This window comes from Brachionichthys hirsutus, unplaced genomic scaffold (assembly GCF_040956055.1).
Source record: "Brachionichthys hirsutus isolate HB-005 unplaced genomic scaffold, CSIRO-AGI_Bhir_v1 contig_796, whole genome shotgun sequence".
NCBI classification, from domain to species: Eukaryota; Metazoa; Chordata; class Actinopteri; order Lophiiformes; family Brachionichthyidae; genus Brachionichthys; species Brachionichthys hirsutus.
In genome coordinates this window covers 336,648-352,619 of record NW_027180331.1, presented here as the reverse complement: position 1 = coordinate 352,619, position 15,972 = coordinate 336,648, and the positions used below count along the sequence as shown (strand labels likewise).

Sequence of the window (15,972 nt, the reverse complement as noted above, 5' to 3'; positions counted from 1 at the left end):
AGCAAATCCTGGCAGATGCCACAACAAAACATAAAACAAATATTCTAAAATCAGCCCAAGAAGTTCATTTTAAAGATTTAAAACAACCACAATAGAATACAATATAGCCAGTCATAACGGGAATATAACGAGTGATCAAGAATCTTCATGCATTAAAAAAAGAAATATATTTGTGGACGAATACATATATAAAAAGTCATTTTCATAAATACAATAAACTTGTAACAAAGTGAGCAAAATGTTACCAGTATTGGTCCAATGTGAATCCTGTTATTCCTGATCAATATTGTTCAAAGTTCTGGGTTAACAGAAACATTTCAGGAGAAGCGCACGTTTCTCTGCTCAATGAAAGCCTGCCCTTTCCAGCAGCACTGTCTCTGTTCTGTTTCTAGCCTTCTTCCTCTCCAACCCCCCCACCCCTAACTCCAAGCTTTTACTGGCCTGCAGCCACCTTCAATCATCACGGGTGGAAAGAGGAGCAGATAAGGAGAGCACGAAATGGTGAAGTATCCAGCCCATCGCTGACTGTCCAAACGAGAGAGAGAAAAAAAGAAAAACGTCAAGACACAGGCTCCAAAGAGCTGAGGTTTGGCTCAAGCGTGGGGGGGGCTGTTAAGGGTGGGGAACATGGTGTTTTCTGGATGGAGACACACCACCATCTCAGCCAACACGTTTTAGAATGAGTGCGTGTTCATGGTGGCTTCCGCAGGTCCGCACTAAGATGATATTGGAGCACACTCCTTTCTGAAGTCCTCTTCGTCATTCAAACAGACAGCAGGTCATGTTCTAGCAGGCAGCAGTGAACAAGGTGTGAGAAGCTACTGATGCGGGTTTGTTGTCGCTGCACAAACAGCTGGAAGTCATCGGGAATGGAAAATTGACTCTGCTATAAGTAAAGCAGGCCAATCGTATGAAGTGTATTGTGTACTGTGCATGGATGTGTGAAATGTCCCTGAAGTCTGTCCTGCACTACGTTATTTAGCTCAAAATTAAAATATGGAGAATATGAAGACGATGTGCGAGCGGTGCGTTCTCTGTTTTGAATGGGATTAATGACAACATTAAGAGTTTAAAGTTACAAAAAAACAAAATTCTAATATTCCTTTATCTTCTCGAAGACGAGACGATCAGAAATCACCTTGCCTTCAGGCGCTTATTTGAGCAATCTGGGTTATGCTGGAGTCTCAAGGTGTGGTACACCCTGAAAGTCAATGACATGCCCATGTGCAATATAGAGTGGTCAGTTCACCTAAATTGCATGTTTTTGGAGGTGGGAGGGACCTGGAGAACCCAGAGAGAACCCACACAGACATGGGGAGAACATATACTCCACACAGAAAGGCCCCTGGAGGAATCAAACCCAGAACCTTCTTGCTGTGAGGCAACAGCGCCACCAATTGTACCACCATGCTGCCCCTATCTAATATTATCCAATACAATTATTTTGCTGCCACATGCTTGGATAAGAAATTCCAATCAATAAAATCGGCTTCTTTTAATATTCCACCACATTTTAGAGGGAAATATTGAAAATCTAACTCCAGTGCATGTATTTCAATACATGCCGTATGAGAATCTAATAAAAGCTTGCATTGTAAATCAAATACAGACTTTATGCTCCTCCTGACATGTCAATGCGTCTGCAATAATGATCCAATACTATAAAATACAGGGAGACATATCTTGCACTTGACACCGAGAACAGAGGCGTCCTGTTGACACTCATCACATCCGGGTGGATCAGGCAGGAAAATACTCAATTTGTGTTTGGCAACTGCCTCTAACCTACAGGACACTTTGTACTGATTGCCATAAATGAAACTAGAAATATGCAGCCATTCTGCATCCGTTTAACCAAACTGAATGAAATCTACAGTTGGGTCAATCTGCATAAGTGCTCTGCTCTCTTTCACTTCAACTAATCACAGTACCACATTTGGATTTTCACTCACATCAACGAGCATTTACAGCATCTGGCATTCACTCTTCAGCTTTTTAAATAAATGCCTGGGGCTCGCATAAACTTTGACTAAACAAATTCTTTGCCAACACTCTGAAGCTCAATTGTGCCGGGTCGTTTTAATCCACCACTGGTCACAATCTGATGATCGTTTACCATTGACATAAATAGTGAGCAAATGGTTGAGCCCACAGAGAAAATTCAGAGTATAATCATGCATTACTAATGGCTTCCAGAGATGACCACAGCATCCAGGGCAGCATGGCGTACAGTGGGAAGTGGAGGATGACATTCAGCAGTTTATGGCACAAACAACCATGAGCTAGGAAAGACACTGAGGTCAGACGCATGCAGAGGTGTGGAAGGGTTTCTCCATTACACATGAGCTGTGAAGAAATCATTGTTTCTCTACTCCCTCTGGGGGGGATTCTTCTGGGCTGCAGGATTGCTCTTTTCCATATATGCATCGATCAGGAAACAGGCAAATGCCCAAAAGGCCCTCCTCGAATAGCGATAGAGCTCATGTCTCATGCCCTCCAATTGACCCAGTTGGAAAGTGGCACCAGCCAGGAAGCGACTCAGCGCGGTGTTGCCGTGGAGCAACGTCATGACAGCGGCCTCCGCTGAGCCCTCGCTGCGGAAACATTGTGGTTCGTCTTACTGTTTGTTCCCATTGCTACAACAACAGCTGGATGAGAGCAAGTCCCGGTTGCAGGTCCTTTACTTCATTCAGTTTCCGTCGTCCATTGAGGTGCTTTTTCTTTTCTTTTCAGGAACTTATAGGTAGGATTTAAAAGCAGGTAATTCTAGCCGTGTCATAACCAGTTTCTGTTGTCGTGAATATTATATCCTTAAAGCTGAGGAAACATCAACAACTTTATAGATTGTGATGTTAAGTTCGGAGACAGTGACCGCTCTATCACCCCTGATGAAAGTTCATCCTCGAGTCCAGCCTTCAAAAATGTCTTTTTGAAACGATACTGTACAGTAAGCTCTATAGGCTTCTTAGAAGGTTACAGGTTCTTTGAGGCAAAATAGCTGCTGTTTACAGCCATTCTGGCTGTTCCGACTGCCTTTTGGATTAAATTTCCATTATATGAACTTGTAAGAAAGAATTTGAACACTATACGGTGTGACGGCCACCTGAGCAGGCCCCTCCCTGATTGGTGGAGGTCATCAGTGTGATTTGGCTCACCTGTTTATTTGTCTACAACCATATAAACATATAAACTCTCTGGCTTACACACTCTTTAGTGTGTGTGCACATGTGTGTCTGTTTGCAGGTTCCCATCTTTTGTCCAGTGTATGTATATTTTATTCATTTATTATTTTTCTACTGTGGGTGCCAAAGCAGTAAATGTTGACGCCCCATATATAAGGGCCTAAAGAAAAAAAAAATAATGAAAAAATATCTATCTTTTGTAATTGAAACACACTAAATAAATAAAAAAATATTTTTGTCAGAATTAAATTATTGTGAAATATAAACAAGCCAATGCACTATTATAGGTAATTTGCATTTACGTGTGTTATCAATTTTTTTCATCAATCATATTGAAAATTCTGAAATTCAATGACAGTCACTTGACCTGACCACGAGTCGTGATCAAGAGCCTAAATGACACTTTCATGTTAGAACCTCAACAAATATCAACATATTTTATTATCATTATAAAGAATAAGTGTTAGACAACCAACTTTGAAAATGACTTTAAATATTCAAATATAGTCTGTTAACCCTTTCCTTTAAATCGCACGGGTGATGGTGTCTCTGGTAACGTCTTCCAGTTTCTTAGTTGAGATTTATATTTACATGTCAATATATTTGAACAAACACAATCTATCACGTTTTCCATCCTTTAAACCCAATATTCTCTTGAAATTTTCATTTTCTTTTATTGGCGACTTTCTGTGGTCCTGACTGAGGAGTCCCACTGGTGGAGTTCAGCTGAGCACAGCCAGAGGTGCTGCAAACACCTGGAGGCCCTCTGAGACCCGCGTGGCCCCTGAGTCCAGGCTGACCAGCATGTCCCCTCTCACCCTGCTTCCCCGGCTGGCCATTGGAGGCTTTACCAGGACGTCCACGCTGACCTGAAAAGAGTTTCAATGAATAGGTCAACTCTTTCATGCGCCGCTAATTATAGTTTAGGAAATGATGCACATGCCCAGATGTGCGCATCAATTATTTTAGTCAATATAAAAGTTAAAAAACGAATTCACCCTTTGGCCCTTGGTCTCCAGTGTAGCCAGGTAGACCATGACCCATGGCACCGGTATCGCCTTGCTCGCCTCTGTCACCTGTGAGCCAGACACACACGTGCAACACACACGTACAACACACACACTTGTGTCTCAGAAGGAACGACAACGGAAAAGTCAAAACGCTATCCCCCCAGGAGTTACAAAACCAGAGCGCACACACACTGCTCTTGTTGATTAAAGACCATATGTGTGACTGAGATCACTGGTCAGTAAATGTTGAAAAGCACCTTGTAAATACTTTTGAATTTCATTGTCTTGGCAGGAGTGCATGGGTGTGACATCATTTTCAGGCCTCCAACCATAAAGTAGAACCAGTAATATATATATATGTATGTTATCTTATACCAGTCTTATAACACTCTTTGATTCGGCAGTTCCATGTAACACTCCTTTAAACCCAAAGAGCAAAAACAAAAAATCAACTGGACTTGCTTCAGTTTGGTTGAAGACGTTTTGCCTCTCCGTCCTTTATTCCTCTGCTCCACAACATTTATAGGGACATATTGTGTCGCACTTTTGTCATCACTACATTTGCAGGCAAGACGTCACTCATAAAACACAAGTAGCTGCATATTAAATATGTCAGAGGTTAAACTAGGCCAGCATCGCCTGCCTGACATTAAATAGAAATATAAGATCCTCAAGTCTGTGTTGATAAAAGGCCACAAGTCATACATATCAGTACACATCATACTGTACATTTATGCCAGTGATGTGTTTACAACATGTTGTCCAAATGAATTGAATGAACATGCTGAATACTTTTTTCAACACTTCCGGTACGGACGGACAGACAGACAGACAGACAGACAGACAGACAGACAGATCGATAGATAGAGCTTGTTTCTCACACCTGTTTCTCCTTTGCGGCCCAGTTCTCCGGCTTCTCCGTAGAATCCTGGTGGGCCCACCTCTCCATCATCACCATTGTTTCCGGGGTCACCCTGACCACATCATCAATAGGGAAATGCATTTATAATGGTTGATGTTTTCAGTGCAGGTCTAAATATTACACGTGATTCCTTGATAAACAAGGTTCCAGTCACTCCTGATCATCTGTCTGCACAAAAACTGAGAATAATTATCTGGCTTGTCATTCAACACTGTTGGGAAAACATTGTACGGTGCTGGAACTTTATGCTTCGCTTGCCATTGAACTCCACAACATGGGGCGTGCTGACCATATAGTGGAATATATTTACATAGTCATGGTTTAAAGAGTATTTATCAGCCTGAGACTCACTGTGATCAAAGAAGTAGTGGAACATGAATCGGGTCTATACTGCATAATAATGTGGAAAAGGTTTTCCAATCCAAGGATAGCCTTGATACTCTCCAAAAACCATTCAACACAGGCCAAATGGCTAGCCTGTGACTCCATATTTGTCCTCACGGAGATGTGGAAAATCTTGACGTTTTCACTCCAAGCTTTGCTGCTAAATTCTTCACCACTCCGTGTCCAGCCCAGACCCTTGCAATGTGTTTGCATTTTACGTGAGCAGAGAGGAATAAAAAGAACAACGTATGGAGCATCTGCAGCGTTTTAGTCACTCGTGTGTAATCTGCAGCAATTATTTCTAAATCCCTTAAATTTTCATGCAAGCAATGAAAAATCTTCACCGGCGGTCCGGGGGGTCCTTTCTGTCCGGGGGGGCCTGGGGCACCCATGGGCACATCCCCATAGAGAGGACAGACTTCAGCACAAGTCCTCTTCACTGAGTTGGCAAAGGTGGACATCTGCTCCAGGATCACTTTCTTACAAACCTCAATCACATGTTGAGGGGAGAGGGTAGGGCCCTGTGTGAGACATTATTACAATACACATCATTTGACTGTGTGAAATGGGACATAAGAGACAGGACAAGATGAAACAATGAACCAGTGACATCAGTGATATTCCTTGTGGATTAGAAATGAAGCACTTTCTATGAGTGACAATGCAATACAGCCTAATGTGAAACAGATTCAATGTGATCTTGACACCAAAGTAGTTGCCAAGCAGGTGCAGTACATTCAGTTTAACTGCAATTTATTATTGCTTCAACACCAGCATTCATAGATTACATAACGGTTATAGAAGACAATGAAAATGGTGATTTTCATCACCATTTAAGGGGCTATGTTTTACTTACTGGGGGCCCTGGGGGGCCTTGAAAACCATCAGGTCCTCCTTCACCTCGAACTCCTTCGACTCCAACAGGGCCTGAGCGTCCAGGTGGGCCTGCAGGACCGCGCAGCCCCCGTCCTCCCTGAAGACCCTGCTGACCCCTGTCTCCAAGCTGCAGGGCAGATTCGTAACATCGGATACAGATTACAATATTCTGCTTTTGGGGAAAGTAGTTGAAAACACCCAATCTCGAAATGTTAAAGTGACAAACAAGCCTAGATCTGGATTAATTAGTCTATTCTGTCCAAACCAAGTCTCATGGAAGTCTGTGCCAAGTCTGTTTGCATTTATGTGTGTTATCGCAAACCATCTAACGAAGACAGATGAAATTATACTTTTACTTAGTGGATGTGACGAAATGCACGCAACATAAATGTCAGTTAAAGATATGAAAGAAAAACCTCTATTTCATTTTTCTTCAGTCAAAGGAATTCTCAATTCACTTCACTCATAGACCCACAAGGCCTATAGATAAATATAGCATCACTGTTAATATCATTCAACAATATTTAGTCATGAAGTTCTAACAACAGAATGGCTCACCTTCCCTTTAGGGCCTTTAAGTCCTTTGGGCCCCTATAAAGAATGAAGTCACATTAAGAAGATAACATGAGGAAGATGTGATGATGAGCAGTGAACATGAGATATTCCAGGGCAGTACCTGTCCACCTTTAGCTCCCCGATCTCCCTGGATTGCTGTGTCACCCTGCACAAGGCAAATGTAAAATAGGTAGTACTTAGAGGCTAAACGCCTTATATGAGGAATTTTACATATGGGACTCATTCAGGTTATATATGACATTCAATTTTCTGATTCAAATTTCTAATCTATTGTTGCACATCTTTCTCCTTTATCATTTATTCTTTATTTTCTGCAGGTGAGTGTAGACTGTCTGCTTTCTAGTCTAGGGTTCAGACAGATCACTATGTACAAAAATATCTTAACTATGGTGTCATAGTTTATTATGGATTATGCATATTGTAAAATACACATTTCTCTTGTTTAATTGTGAGGATATTTCTTTACCTTCGGTCCAGGTTTACCAGGTATGCCAATGTGTCCCTGTAAAGAGTTGACATAATTTAATGAGTTGGAGAAAATTAAATGGTGCTTGAAGAGTTAAGTTAAAATCAACTGGGGGTCTTACAGTAGGTCCAGGTGGGCCAATAAATCCAGGTCTTCCTGGTTTCCCTGCAGAACCTTTGTACCCGCTTGGGCCCTCAGGAATGAAGCAATTATTAAACCAACCTAAGGTACTGCTTTATTTTTTAGAGTTCGCCTTAAAGATGACAAACATATTTTTATATGAACAGTATCGGAAAAGGTAGACTTACAGTCCTGCCTTGGGGGCCCATTTCCCCTGGTGGCCCAAGGGTGCCTTTCTCTCCCTGTAAGAAACACAAAGCACCATAAAATACTCAGCCAATTAAAAAAAACTTCACCTTTATTAACAAAGCCGTAAAAAAAACTATTACCTCCACCCCACTTTGTCCAACCTTCCCACGGAGACCTTGTGATCCTTGATAAGCCTGTGAGGAATAGATGACATAATAAAAATCATGTAAGAGTACTGCTTCTAAAGTTAATTATGAAACAATAACTTAAGGTATAAAGTATTACCTCGATTCCCAGATCACCATCCCTGCCTAGTAATCCTGGATCACCAATAATTCCCTGGGGGGGGACGCTAACATTAATATTAAACAGCCAGATTATTCTCACGGTGTAAGTGAAGGCTCAGGTGTGGGACGCTGGGCGTTTCAGCAGGGAGTCACCTTTCCTCCGACGGGGCCAGCTCTGCCCATCAATCCTGGGATCCCCTTGTGGTCACATGTTCAAAGGAAACATATTATTATTATTTTATATATATATATATATATATATATATGATTTTTTTTTTACTTCCCTCACTTTTAAAAATCAGTTCATAATGTTTTTGTCTTCCTTAATTTCTCATACATACAGGTTTCCCCTTCTCTCCAGCAGCTCCCCTCAAGCCAGGATCTCCCACAATTCCCTGGCGAATGATAATTTAAAGCAATAAGGGTTAGGAATCAACATTATATGTGACAGGCATCATTCAGTAATCAGCATGTGGTGGAGCCAAAATTCATCCTCCATGTGCAGTAAAGTAATAAATTAGACTTTCACTGTGGTGGCCTTTTCGATGAGTCACTAGGCAATGTGGATGTAGTTCAGGCCCTCCGATCTGAGCCACATTCCAGCCACAGGAACTAATGTTTATGGAGATGGCACATAAGCCAAAACATATTCCATAGTTTTGCCACATTAAAAATGATTTAATGTCTTTCCACACTTTGGAAGGCGATCCTTACGCAGTGTGGAACAGGGAATCCCACAGTAACCCACCTGCTTTCCTTTGTGCCCAGCACGGCCTTCAGCACCAGTGGACCCTTGTTCTCCCTATAAATGAAGGTGTGGGGGGTTTAGGCTGCAATATGTAGAATAAAAAGACAATAGATAAAGGGTGAAGTACGTTTACCTTAATTCCTTGATATCCTGGAATCCCTTGATATCCTCCTTCTCCTTTAGCACCCTTCAAGGAGAACAAAATCCCAGTAAGGCAGTAATTACCTAATGGGTTTACCACCGGGTATGAAAGGTCATCTTACATGTTCTCCTGGTTTCCCAGTCTCTCCAATGTCTCCCGGTGGCCCACCAACTCCCTACAATTACAGTCAAATTACCAGCAATAGCCCTACTGGATTATAAAGCTATGAAACTTGAACAAAAAAAATAATTGCACCTAAATCTGATGAAAAGTCTTCAATGGCTGGCTGCCCTTTATTAAAGAGATCCACCTAAAGCCAAAGCCCAGGTGAAGAGTTTACCTTGACGCCTGCAGCCCCCGTCAGTCCTTTGAGGCCCGCCGGACCTCTGTCTCCCTGTTTACACGACAGCTCCGATCAGGATTTAACAATTGGGTTAAAGAAAAGGATAAGCGAGTGTATGATAAATTACCAAATGTCCCCAGGGTCCTCTCATTCCTTTCTCGCCTTTGATTCCTTCTTCACCCTGAGGGTGTGTGTGTGTGTGTGTTAGGTGTCATTAATGTGTGTTTGCATTGGATCCCTGACAGGGCATAACAAGGCAGATCTTACCTTTGGGCCTGGTTCACCAGAGTTGCCATCGTCCCCTGTGTTTCCCCTTATCCCCTGCAAGGCAAGTTTGTCTTAATAACGCGCAAGACGTGTTGCGTTCAAGCTATTTGTTGGAGAAGGATTTTTTTTTAAATGGAGTCTAAAATGTGGGTGTTTTTACTTCCACCGACTGAAAGTTTCTAATGACGTCCGCGAGCCCAAACTTTGCATTGCATCAATACAGGCTTGGAAAAGTTAACTTAGCTTAGCACAACGAGACACGCTAGGACAACAGCAGCCAAACCCCAGTAATAAAACTAAATGGCACTAAATCACAGGGGTGACTGTGTTTCTATGTTTCAGCCTGCAAACCATTAAATGAGTTGCCCCCACCACCAATGTTATGTTGATGCTTATGCCAGTTTATAAATCCCTCCTTAAAACCCATTCTTGGAGAACATAACCTCCGTTTCATTCATGTTTTCTTGTTTACGGTCAAAGGAGTGCTGGAGCCTTTCCCAGCTGACATTGGACAGACTTTCCCACACCCTGGGAAAGTCGCCATCTTATCACAGGAAAACATGAAAGACAAACAACAAATGGCATTCATATTCGTGCCTATGGGCAATTTAGAATCACCAATTCACCCATATTGCATGTTTCTTGTGGTGGGAGGAAGCCGTAGAACCCGGAGGGAACCAACACAGGTGAGGAAATAACACGCAAAGTAGCCTACACACTGAAATGTCCGAGGAGAAGTTGAACCCAGGACCTTCTTGCTGTGAGGCCTAACCCTAATCCTAACCTAACCCATTGCACTGCTGTGCTAGAAGTCATTGTGTCTGGGCAGGAAGTAATCCAGAGGAATACGAACCGCTTCAGTCAAAATGTTTCCACTGATTTTTATAAGAAAGAGGCAAAACATCTTAATCTCTTTCTTAGGTCAACAAGAATGACATTACATTTTCTCCCACTTCACGTTGCTCGCATGAAGCAAGCTGATTTCACCTGCTCTCAGTCTAAGATGACCATCTCCTAGCAACAGCTTTACCACAGCATGAAGGAAAAGAATGAGACTGTCAAAATATACAAAACACAAAATACTGTCAACATAAACCGTAAAAATCATGTGATAAGGAGAGGCCATTTAAGTTGAACATGCTAAAAATGTCACATTATTCACATCAGCGGGAAATATATTCAGCAGGATTTGGGAAAAGTTAGTCACAAAGACGACGCCCACCCTTTGGTATTACAAGGATAGTGTTTTCCATTGGGCTGCATTTAATTGAGTCAACAAACAGATTAAACCAGGCCTGGATGCCTCGGAGCGCTCCATTTCTGTACCACTGTTGTTAAGCAGTCAACTGGCTGTAGGTTAACCTCAGAGATGGCCGACAGTATGGCGGGAAGCATGACCGTAAACTTTACAGCATGTTTAAGGCAGTATAGCACTGGAAAGGAGGAAAGGACCACCCACTACACAACATGGACAGTTCTGTGCCAGGAAATGCCCTCCTCAGATGCCAGCAGGAGAGGAGATCAACATGTTGGGGTTCTGTGATTCACAAGCTGGCAGGAGTTTAAAAAACTCTAATGATTTACACAAGACAGATGTTTACCCCAGAGGACCTACAGCTGCAACGCAGCACATCCATGTGTAGCGTGTAGGGCCTGCGAGCGTGCATGTGTTCAGGCAACAGTGGAGGTTTTCCCTTAAGTCCGGAGGGCACGTTAGATCTCAAGACATCACTTTGATATAAAAAAAATAAAATAATAATCCTGCTTTACACACACATGTTTTCCAGCTCTCAGATCCAACATAGCAAAGCAGAGATCAGCGGCTTCCAAAAGGATGCGCTTGTTCATTCACTGCTGCATCAGAATCTGGTTCCAAATTCCTTTTTTTAACTCGAATAGTGTGCTCAAATGGAGAATTATAATTAGCCGTAGCCACACAAATTAAATCATGCAACAAACAAAACATTGGAGATATTTTACACAACAGAGCAGCACATAAATGCAACTCACAGCACACCAGACAAGGGTATGGTTGTTGCTCAACTCAGGTTTTCCTATGTGTGGGATTCATTACATTTGGCTCTGCTGCTTCCAAAGGGAAAGACAAAAACCAGTATAAATCCTGTGATCTTTTTCCAACTTGATCTAAATCCTGGATTTTGCACCAACATGGATTGTGTTTTAAGTGATATTTCAGACTGACGGACAAATTTATTGTCACTTTCATATTAGATTGTGTTTATCTTGGCTTCCTCCTAAATCCATTGCAAAGAGGACATGAGTTTTAAATAAGAACTTCTGTTTCTAGATCTGTTTCCATCCTGTTGGGTCTCAGTTGTAGCATCAGTGCCATTTTCCACAGCTTTATTGCTGTCTTATGAATTAAAATTTACAAAGTGCATAACCTGCAAATGTGTTTAACTCTGTTTTTGTGTTTCGAAAGAAAGGCAATGCTGCAAACAGTGAGAATATATCTCGTAAACACCAGAACATTAAGGCTTCTAGAATAATGTTAAGTTCAATCTTTTTAATTCTGAGCGAGGCATTGCACATGTATTTACCAATTTCCCTTGTCTCCCTGGTTCTCCACCTCCTCCTGGAAGACCTCTGTGGCCCTGAAGCAAATTTAAGAAAAAGTTCAAACAGAGTGCAAGCTATATTGGCAATAGATTTCTTTTTTTCATTGTACAGCTACTTTAACCTTTGGTCCAAGAGGTCCCTGGATGCCAGGTTGTCCATGCATACATTTGCAAAATGCTCTTCCAGCGGTTAGACCGATCTCCGCATACCCTCCACACTGCCATTGACAGAGAGGTGAGATAAAACTCCACAGTTCTCCAGCAGAGGGAGGAAATCTTGGCTGAAAGGAAGTTGACTCACCACACCGGAGAGCTCGCAGCAGCCCTCTGTGTATGCCTTCTCTGGGTCACATGACATCTCCATCTGCTGGAGGTCCACCTGCAGAGAGATGAGGAATAATATGAGGGATTGAAGTTGCATATCAAATCAAAGTTTGATGCATGAAGATCCAAACCACTGACGTACAGACACAGAGCGATCCCCTGCAGCCCGCTTAACGATGGAGGTGTATCCTCGGCGCATGATCGGCCTCGGCTCATCAATGGGCTCCACGCTAACCTCCTCACAGTCTACCAGCAGTTTCACCCGGCTGCCTCTCACGCTCAGAGCCAATTTGTGCCACTCGCCATCAAACAACTTCTCCACACCATGAAAGGTCTTCAGCATGTGGCTCACGTGGGAGCCAGTGTAGAAGAAGTCTATGGAACGCGTGTCACCCTGGAAACGCAGGCCGACCTGCTCTCGTCCCTCGGGGTCGCTAACCTGCCACAGGTCCCATGACGTCTTGGCCGTGTCCTTCGTTAACTTAAAAGTTGCAACGATGGAGTAGTCAGAAGGAAGTCCATCTGGATACACGTCACTTTGTTATAGGAACAAAATGGTTGAACACAATTAATAGGCAGAGACAGAGATTAAAAAAATCCAAACAATTACCATGCATAAATTGAAGTGCAAAGCAATGCCTTTATTATAAGGGAATGAGACTGAAAAGAAAAACCACAGAAAGTCTACAGTCATGCTGACAGCTCCATGAGGAGTACCGCGTAAACATGCTACATGCTAAAATGCAATATAGTACTAATTTAGCATGTGAGCATGCTAATGTAATCCATCTAACAGTGGTGAGATGTCATTGTGCACAGAGCTTGCACTCACATTGTTAAAGTCCTTATTACTACGAAATAGGATCGTCATAATGAAAACTCTGGATAACCCCCCCAATAATATTTATTGCAGACCGCCACTGATTTAATTTCTTGTCTGACTTTAGGCATGAACTTCATTGTTGGGTGGGGCTGATGATGCTAAACTGCTTTTCAGTCTGCTTTTTAGTTGCCAGTGAGAATAATTTGAAAGTGGAAACGGCAAACTTTCCCTCCAAGTGTTTCGAGGTGATTTCATTGTTGCACCATCGCAGACGCTCCGATTGCTTTTCTTAGAGTAGCAACCATGAGCAACACTGAACAAACACTTGAGCACATGGACAGTTAACATTCATTTTAGCGGGAGACGATTGTTCCCAGTGACAGAAAGCAATGCATTGTGAAATTAAAGGTTTATACGGAATCCGACTGAATTCTGATGCTGTCGTTATTCTCTGGTGAAATCAACAGCAATAATATCTTATTCCAAAAAAAATGTGTTGGTAGTTGAATGTTTTCGGTCTGTTTCCACCCGTGCATCACTGGTTGATTCCTCTCACTCCATAACTACACCAACAGTGATGTCATATGTATCAAATTATATTTAAAAACAGAAATATGTCCCTGCAGCCAGGAGAGAATAAAACATATGGAAACCATCAAAAACAAGATTTTCAGGGCATTTTTTTAATTTTTTTTTATCATGTTCTATCCTCATGTTCTATGACGCGGGTTCTGAGGGTGCAATGTGGTACCTCATGCTCCTCTGGAGAAGAATCGAGGGGTTGACACGGTAGGCCACCGCTTCAGGTTGAGAGCCGACCACTGTCCTCACGCCTCTCGACTCAGGTACGCGAAACTCCTCCAGCAGGTCAAAACCTCAGAAACACAGAACTTAGCCGGTTAGTTCACAACAAGTTCTTCATCCGGGGGGGCAAAATGACTTTAAAACCCTTTAAAGCCTGAACCATGAAGTAATCGGCAGAACACTCTAATTTTTTGAAAGGTAATGGAACCGTCTCGCAAAAACCAACAACATACATTTTATATAAATGCTCTAATTTATATACATTTTGCTAAATCAAGATTTTTTTTCCCTTGGAAAATGCAGATGCATGTGTTGGCTTGTATCTATCAGCTTTTTCGTGGGGGAGAAATATCAAACTTCTGAAGTAAAGGTCTCAAAATCCTGAAAGGCCAAGTGCATCAAATATGATACGTTTGGCTCTAAAGGGGTAAAACCTTATTCCAGCACTGATATTACTGACTAAGGTTTTGTATTACTCACTTTAATCAGTAATGCCAACCTTTAATGAGGTCATCTTTGAAATCCACTAACATCTACAGGCTGTTTATTGTCTCTCATCAGTGGAATTGGCTACTGGATTCTAAACACTGTAGGACTTGTGCTACAGTTTGAATGAGACCGCATTGACCGTGGTGTCTCTAAAGTCATTCATAGATGCTGCTGATTACAGAACTTATATTGCTACGCACAAACAGAACTCAATTCATTTTATCAAGCTTATGGACCGATTTGAATTTTGGCAAAAAAAAAAAAGATTAGAAGCATCTGTGGAATCGCCTGCTGTCTATTGAATCTGCCATCTAGTCTGAAGTCTCAGAGAGCTGGAGCGATGATCGACCGGTGCAAACAACAGTGCAAAAACAGATAATGAGGCACTAAATATGATATATGTTGCATTGTCTATCATGATTTATTAACAGCTCCTGGGATTTTTCCTCTACATTAAAGGAACATTAATTTTTATCAAACGTACTTGGCAGCGTTTCACACCGGATCAGTCCAAAGATGGCAAATGCTGCTGCAAACACCAGAATGTCTTTACCGGCTGGCATGTTTACGTTTTTGGAGTCAGGTGCTACACATGCCTGTAATAGAGCAATACAACACATCAACATAGTTGTGTACAGTAGGCTGCTTCATAGTAAAACGTAACTTTTTTAGAGATGCACAAATGACAGAAACATAAAACTACATTTCCTGGCTGTAGATAAACACAATACTGATTAAAATGTCATTTTATGTTATTTTAGATGCCAGCTTTCTAAATCTATCTGATGTGAGCCAACTGCTAGCTTTTGCTAAACATATTAGATTATTAAATTACCCTCATATAAATCTGTACCCACGGTCCACTTTGCATAAAAGAGGACGTAATCACACAAATCAGAGCGCATTTGATAAACATAATTATATATATATATATTTCTCACTGCCCTCATAAATAGTCTCTTAGTTTTTTTTTTTTTTTAAAAAGAACAAATATAGACAATAACTCACATATTATTTCAAAACTGAGTTCCAGGGCTCCTGCAGATGGATCTTTTCCAGTTCCTGGTGTGAGGATATATCCCTCCCCCCTCCTCTAAAGTGCTGTCCCAGGGCTCGAGCTGAACGGGACTATTCAGACTGGAAGCTCAGAGGAGCCTGGCCCTTGATCTCCACGCCACCGTTGGCTCCCCAGGGGATCGGCCTCTTCTCATGGGACAGTTACACCTACATAACAAGTCCAGTCGGCCAAATCATCACATGAAGAAAATGTAGTTGAAACACACCAGGGCCTGTATGATGCTGAAAGCGTTTAAAATGACAGCATCACTGTGTTGATTAATGATCACCTGTCTCAGGCGCTGCTCTGTAAGCGTTTCTTATTGAGCTGGTTACAACAAAAATCCCTTGCGGACTTTTTCTTTTGTAAATTTAAGTTAAGTTT

The 15,972-nt window shown here is 41.9% G+C and overlaps 1 protein-coding gene across 1 annotated transcript; it reads right to left on the bottom strand.

Annotated features, from left to right (window-relative positions):
• Positions 1-3,841: 3,841 nt before the first annotated feature.
• Positions 3,842-15,094, bottom strand: LOC137912997 (collagen alpha-1(IX) chain-like). The gene is made up of 26 exons (XM_068757130.1): positions 15,016-15,094; positions 13,990-14,113; positions 12,558-12,951; positions 12,393-12,470; positions 12,214-12,309; positions 12,074-12,127; positions 9,513-9,566; positions 9,373-9,426; positions 9,243-9,296; positions 9,024-9,077; positions 8,894-8,947; positions 8,761-8,814; positions 8,354-8,407; positions 8,166-8,210; positions 8,011-8,064; positions 7,866-7,919; positions 7,725-7,778; positions 7,538-7,609; positions 7,417-7,452; positions 7,051-7,095; positions 6,933-6,965; positions 6,355-6,501; positions 5,843-6,019; positions 5,076-5,166; positions 4,181-4,258; positions 3,842-4,051 (listed from the first exon to the last, which is right to left on the bottom strand). Exons 1-26 carry the CDS (start codon positions 15,092-15,094, stop codon positions 3,846-3,848), a joined length of 2,295 nt encoding a protein of 764 aa, XP_068613231.1. The 3' UTR covers positions 3,842-3,845.
• Positions 15,095-15,972: the final 878 nt, after the last annotated feature.

Bases quoted from the DNA above. Each gene is read 5' to 3' on its own strand.
- LOC137912997 (XM_068757130.1), bottom strand. From the start codon at position 15,094: ATGCCAGCCGGTAAAGACATTCTGGTGTTTGCAGCAGCATTTGCCATC. The intron at 12,128-12,213 runs GTTAAAGTAGCT...AATTTGCTTCAG, and splicing joins AGGGACCTCTTGGACCAAAG to GGCCACAGAGGTCTTCCAGG. The intron at 9,078-9,242 runs GTAAACTCTTCA...CTGTAATTGTAG, and splicing joins CGGGGGCTGCAGGCGTCAAG to GGAGTTGGTGGGCCACCGGG.